Source organism: Phalaenopsis equestris, unplaced genomic scaffold (genome assembly GCF_001263595.1).
Source record: "Phalaenopsis equestris unplaced genomic scaffold, ASM126359v1 Scaffold000889, whole genome shotgun sequence".
Classification (NCBI taxonomy): Eukaryota; Viridiplantae; Streptophyta; class Magnoliopsida; order Asparagales; family Orchidaceae; genus Phalaenopsis; species Phalaenopsis equestris.
Window position 1 is genome coordinate 116,493 of NW_018165329.1, and position 5,475 is coordinate 121,967.

The 5,475-nt window shown below is 36.2% G+C and overlaps 1 protein-coding gene across 1 annotated transcript; it reads left to right on the forward strand.

Annotated features, from left to right (window-relative positions):
• Positions 1 to 3,283: 3,283 nt before the first annotated feature.
• LOC110032226 (F-box protein At5g49610) lies at positions 3,284 to 4,840 on the forward strand. The gene has a single exon (XM_020735789.1). It carries the CDS (start codon positions 3,431 to 3,433, stop codon positions 4,535 to 4,537), a length of 1,107 nt encoding a protein of 368 aa, XP_020591448.1. The 5' UTR covers positions 3,284 to 3,430; the 3' UTR covers positions 4,538 to 4,840.
• Positions 4,841 to 5,475: the final 635 nt, after the last annotated feature.

Below are 5,475 nucleotides of genomic sequence, written 5' to 3' on the forward strand. Positions count from 1 at the left end.
AATTATTCAAAAGAGTCCACTATGATCAAAATTAACCATTTACCCTTTTGGTTAACCTAAAATTTAATTAAGGCATCAAAATCCAAAATTATTTTTTTGCCTTTAAGGCTTCCCATTTCATAACTTATTAAATCTAACTCAAATGACTTTGAAATTTTTTTAGTACCCCAATCATGATTCAATTAAAATATCAAAAGAGAAAATATGATTTTTCTAATTTTTATTTAATTTATATAATTATTTTAGCTCAAAAATAAGATTTTTAATGTTAATTTATTTAACTAATTAAAGTAAAATTTTTGTTCATGGGAAAATTATTGGAGGTCCACCTAAGTCAGAGTACCACTTGGATAAAATTTCACGTTTTTTCAAATTATATTTTAATTATTATAATTATTTATTAATTTTTAATGATTTATTTAATAGAAAATATGTTTTAATTTCAAACATTAACTTTTATATTTTTATTAAATCTCTCTAAGTCTAGACAACTTAGAGAAATAAAACTTTTCAATTTTGCAATTTTTTTATTATAATTATTTTAATGAAAAATTATGGAAAATACATTTTTTGACATTTAAAAATACATAACTAAATAAAAAAAATTAGGAAAAATGTTTTAATGGGTCCTAAATGATCAGGAAGCAATTAGGAACATTGAAGTCTCCTCAGCTGTTGACTCTGCGGTGGAAATCCATGAGTTGATCGGTGATGGTCAGCACATGATTGACAATGTTGCAGACAAGCAACCAATTATTTATGGGCTTTTTGAGAGACAAGCAAGGGATGCCAAATGTCCTTGGGGTACCTTGAACATAAGATGAATGGATTGGTTGACTACTTTGTGCAAATGGTCATAGATCCTGACAAGAGAGCTATGCACAAGTTGTTGGATCGAGTCACAAATAGAAGGGGAAATTGTTCGGCTGAGTGGTGAGATGATTCTCTCTAAACCAAGCTATTGGCTGCTATAAAGATGAACTTCATGAAACAGATCCAAAATAAGATTGATTAAGTAAACTGATTCAGATTAGGGGTAGAGGTTGCATTTAAAGGGATGCTTCAGCATGGATATGTCTTGGCTAAAGCAGTGAAAGACTCTTTCATAAAATACATTATTTCTGATTGATATGATGTAATGGTTTATTTTTTAAAAATAAAAATAAAAATATTTCCTTAAATTATATTTGATGTCTGGTGTGACCCTTATCACCCCGCTTCTCGAGGTACCAAGATACTGCGACACTCTGACTTCTGCTCCTGATCCCTATAAATGGTTAAGGGCATAAAAGTCGTGACACACTGAACCTTTTTTCTTCGTGAGTTTTACCTCCTTCAAACCCATCTTTCCTTTCTTGTGGTGGCTCTTAATTCTCTCCCTAGCTATTTGAAATGATTCCCGTGAGTGAGGCGTCCTCAATAAAAACAGAGTATTTTTATAGACCCGACGTTCATTACATTTCTAATACCATTGTAAAGCTTCATTTGGCGAGGAGTCAATATTGAGCCACTAGTTAATTTAGGAAGGATCTAGTGTTCCAGCAAGATCAATTCAATTTTGGACTACACTTACCACTCTGCATGAAGTTACGAGCTAAGTTCATTCATTATGGAGTCATCCCTACCCAAAATTTTTCAAACTACATTTCGACAATAATGACCCATTTGGTCTTTTATCAAATAATGGAGATCCTCTAGCTGATGGATTTTGAGCTGCATCATTGCATTCATGGTTAGCCGGGATGGATATGTTTAATTTTTGGCTAGTTAGAGAAGAGAGAGAGGAGGTACATCTCTCATAAGAAAGAGAGTTTCATCCCTAATAAGGTAGGAGCAAGGACAAGCAAAGAAAATGCTTCACCAAATGTCATGAAGGTGAAGATCCCTGAAAAGCCCATGCATTACTCATTCTTATAGCCCCTTGCAACTAAATGATAATGATTTAAGGACCTAGGTTTTGTGTTAAAGGAAAATTCCATTAGGTTAGAAAGCTTTGGATATCCTTAAATCTTTATAAATCTTGAGTGCTTCCTCTAACCTTAGCACATAAACTAATTGGTCAAGAATGTAGCTACCCAGTGACTGTTCGACAACTTCATCTCTTGATGAATGGGTTGAAGCCAACCTGATATAGTGAATGAGAAACTCTTTGATTCTAGTTCCCTAGATTATGAATGCTACGTCTGTGAGAGGAGCCTTCACTTGGTGAAGGCACGATATCACGGAAATGCCTTTCACAAATTGCCTAATAGTTACAGGTAAGCCTTCCATTACGGCGAGTAACAGACATGTAGTTACGACTTCATCAACCCTAAGAACCTAATGAGGTTCTTAGAAAGGGTATGATTTGTTATTGATCATGTGTATGTCGGTTGACTCGTGTTGCATGACATCACCTGTTCCATTGACCTGATCAATCAGGCCGTCACTGGCTTGATCAATTAATCAAACATTTTCGATCAACTTGATTGATCAACCACCATCAACTTCGTCAGTTGATCCATCACCTATCAGTTGACTTGATTGACCAGACACCATCAAATCGATCAGTTGATCGATCCCAACTAAATTATTGCATTAATTACATGTTTTTTGATTTTCTAGGACTACCATTTTCACTCTTACACTCTCACTAGCACACCAATGTGAACTCATGAGCGTGTGCCCTCATATGCTTATCACGGGCATTTACGCCCTTCCACTTGGGCACATTACCCTGTATGCTTGCTTATAAACAACCTTGCACATTTTTTCACATCTTTGCACACCTGTGCTTTTCTTTTACATTTAATCTTGTTTGCTCACGTATTTTGTGCTCATAGTTTGTACATGAGTCCATGGCCTAACACACTCACGTCATTTCTCACATGCCTTAGGCGAGATGCGACTAAATATAAGCTTGTCAGATTTGAGATTCATTTAAACTTCCAATTATGCACTGAAAACTTTCAATAATGGCCTAATCTGAGCTTGGTTTCAGTTAGATTGGCCTAATTTTGATATTATTAGGTCCGTCTTGCCAATTTGGTGAGATTGATTGTAAGTTTGCTGAAATTTGGATGATTTTTAATTGAAGTTTGAATATGTTTTGTTCAAAAAGGTAGCCTCAAGATTTGTGTCATGCCTTAAGATTGATGTCAGATTATAGATTTGTTGATCATGTAAATATTTCATATATAAGTAAGTTTATATATATATATATATATATATATATAACTCAGACCTTTAAATACATAAGAATTGAAGTGGCATGTAACTTTTTTTTTTTTTCTCACTTGAGGGCACAAAATGGGGAGCCTATCAATGACCAGCCCTTTGCTGGCTCAATAGTTCCCTTACAGCCGTCAAGCCGTCAATGGCGTATTCTGGCAAAGAATAAGACCGGTTATGCCAAAACTGCACTGCAAAAAGAAACTTGATCTACTCGCCGATGAGCTCCGCGGATTCTCCAGATGAAGCTCTCCCATCCGATCTCATCCTTCTAATTCTCGCGAGACTCCCTGTTAAGTCCCTTTTCCGCTTTAAATCTGTTTGTAGATCATGGTTCAGGCTCACTTCTGAGAAGCACTTCATTATGCTATACTCCGCGACCTCCTCAGATAAACCCGTTGTTTTGTTGGAACTTATCGAGGCCGCGACTCCCATCTCCAGTTTCCTCAGCGTTGATAGATTCAATACTGTTTCGTACTTTTCGTTGAGTTTTTTGGAAGATAGAGTCAAGGTGAGAGCTTCCTGCAACGGTCTCTTGTGCTGCTCAAGCATCCCTAACCGGGGAGTCTTCTATGTCTGCAATCCGATGACAAGAAAGTACAGGTTGCTTCCGAGAACCAGAGAAAGACCCTTCACTCGGTTCCACCCTGACTACGAGGAGACCCTCGTAGGTTTGTCTTTTGATCCATCTTCATGGAGATTCAATGTAGCCGTTGCCGGATTTTGCCGGCCATTTGGGCGGAGGCCACACGAGGAGCTTGTGTGCATGGTGTTCGACTCAGGAACTAACTCTTGGACTAGGTTTGTTTCATCTCTTTATGATGAATTCACCCACATGAATAGAAATCAAGTTGTTTTCTGCAACAATTCGCTGCACTGGCTTACGCACAGCTGCTCCTTTGTGCTTGTGCTTGATTTGAGGGGTAATGTTTGGAGGAGGATTTCATTGCCGGAGGAGATTGTGACTGTTGAATTTTTTGGAAGAATTTATCTTCTGGAATTGGAGGGCTCTGTCTCTTTGATTCAGATGTTAGGTGTGTGGATGAATATATGGGCTCTGAAGGACTATGACAGAGAGCGTTGGGCTCTGATTGAGAGAGTGCATCTCAGGTGCATTTGGGGGTTTGCTGCAAGTGCTTTTCCGGTATGCTTAAGTAATGACGTAGTGTTCTTGGCAACACAGAGGAAAATTTTGACATATGGCAGAGACAATAAGGTGTGGAAGGAGGCTTTTTCTGTTGAAGACAATGTAGCATATCCTTTGTGGTTTTCAGCACATCCTTTCAGGAGCACCCTATTTCCTTGTGACCAAGGTTTGCAAGTCTAATTCAGTCTTTTTGATAGCCAGTTATTTTTCAAAAACTGGTTGTGCGGTCTTTTGTGTGTGGGAAAAGCTCTACCAAAATCCATACACTTGGAGACAGTGTAGCATATCCTTTGTGGATCTCAGTACATCCTTTTATTAGCATATTATTTCCCTTGTTCACACTCTCTTCTTCCTTTGGCACATTTGAGAATACACTTGAGAGCAAATCCCCCATCCCTTTGAGAGTACGTGTGATTTTCCTTCTAACAGCACAACAAATCTTGGCCAAATGAAGGTTTAATGTTGGACTTTCCTAATTTTTTTCATAATAGGCTCTATAACCCAATTTGTTCCAAAGAAATACTTGGAATTATGGAAATAAAAGAACCTTTTAAAATGACATCTTATGTCTATCTTATATATTTGAAATACTTTTTTTAGTAAAGTTAATTTGAATTTTATTTGTTTTTTAAAGTATAATATATAATAAAATTCTTCTTTATATTGCACTAATAAACTTGGTTTTGTCCTAGTAGATGACTTTATCTCTTCTATTCTTATTTACTTCTATGTGAGTTCATGGGAATTGGGACGTTGTCATACATAGCTATAGTAGAAGCAAAATATAATGGAAGTATGGGTGTTCCAATGCAGAACCAGAAGAGAGAGAGAGTAGAAGAGTCTAAGAAGTAGAGAAATAGAGAGACGAGAAAACCAGGTGTCAATAGGAAAACAAATTTCAATAAATTGTCAGTCATAACAATTTAAAACTTAGGTTAAAGATATTATTAAATATAAGTAGTCCTTGACTTTTCATCGGTAACTCTAATAACACTCGACATTGCATTAGTACCAAATGGCTTGAATAATGCTGAAATTAGTCCAATTTATTTTTCTTTAATTTTGATAAATACAAATAACTAATCAAGTAGGAAAATGACTAATCAGATTAAGTTTAT

Bases quoted from the DNA above. Each gene is read 5' to 3' on its own strand.
- LOC110032226 (XM_020735789.1), top strand. From the start codon at position 3,431: ATGAGCTCCGCGGATTCTCCAGATGAAGCTCTCCCATCCGATCTCATC.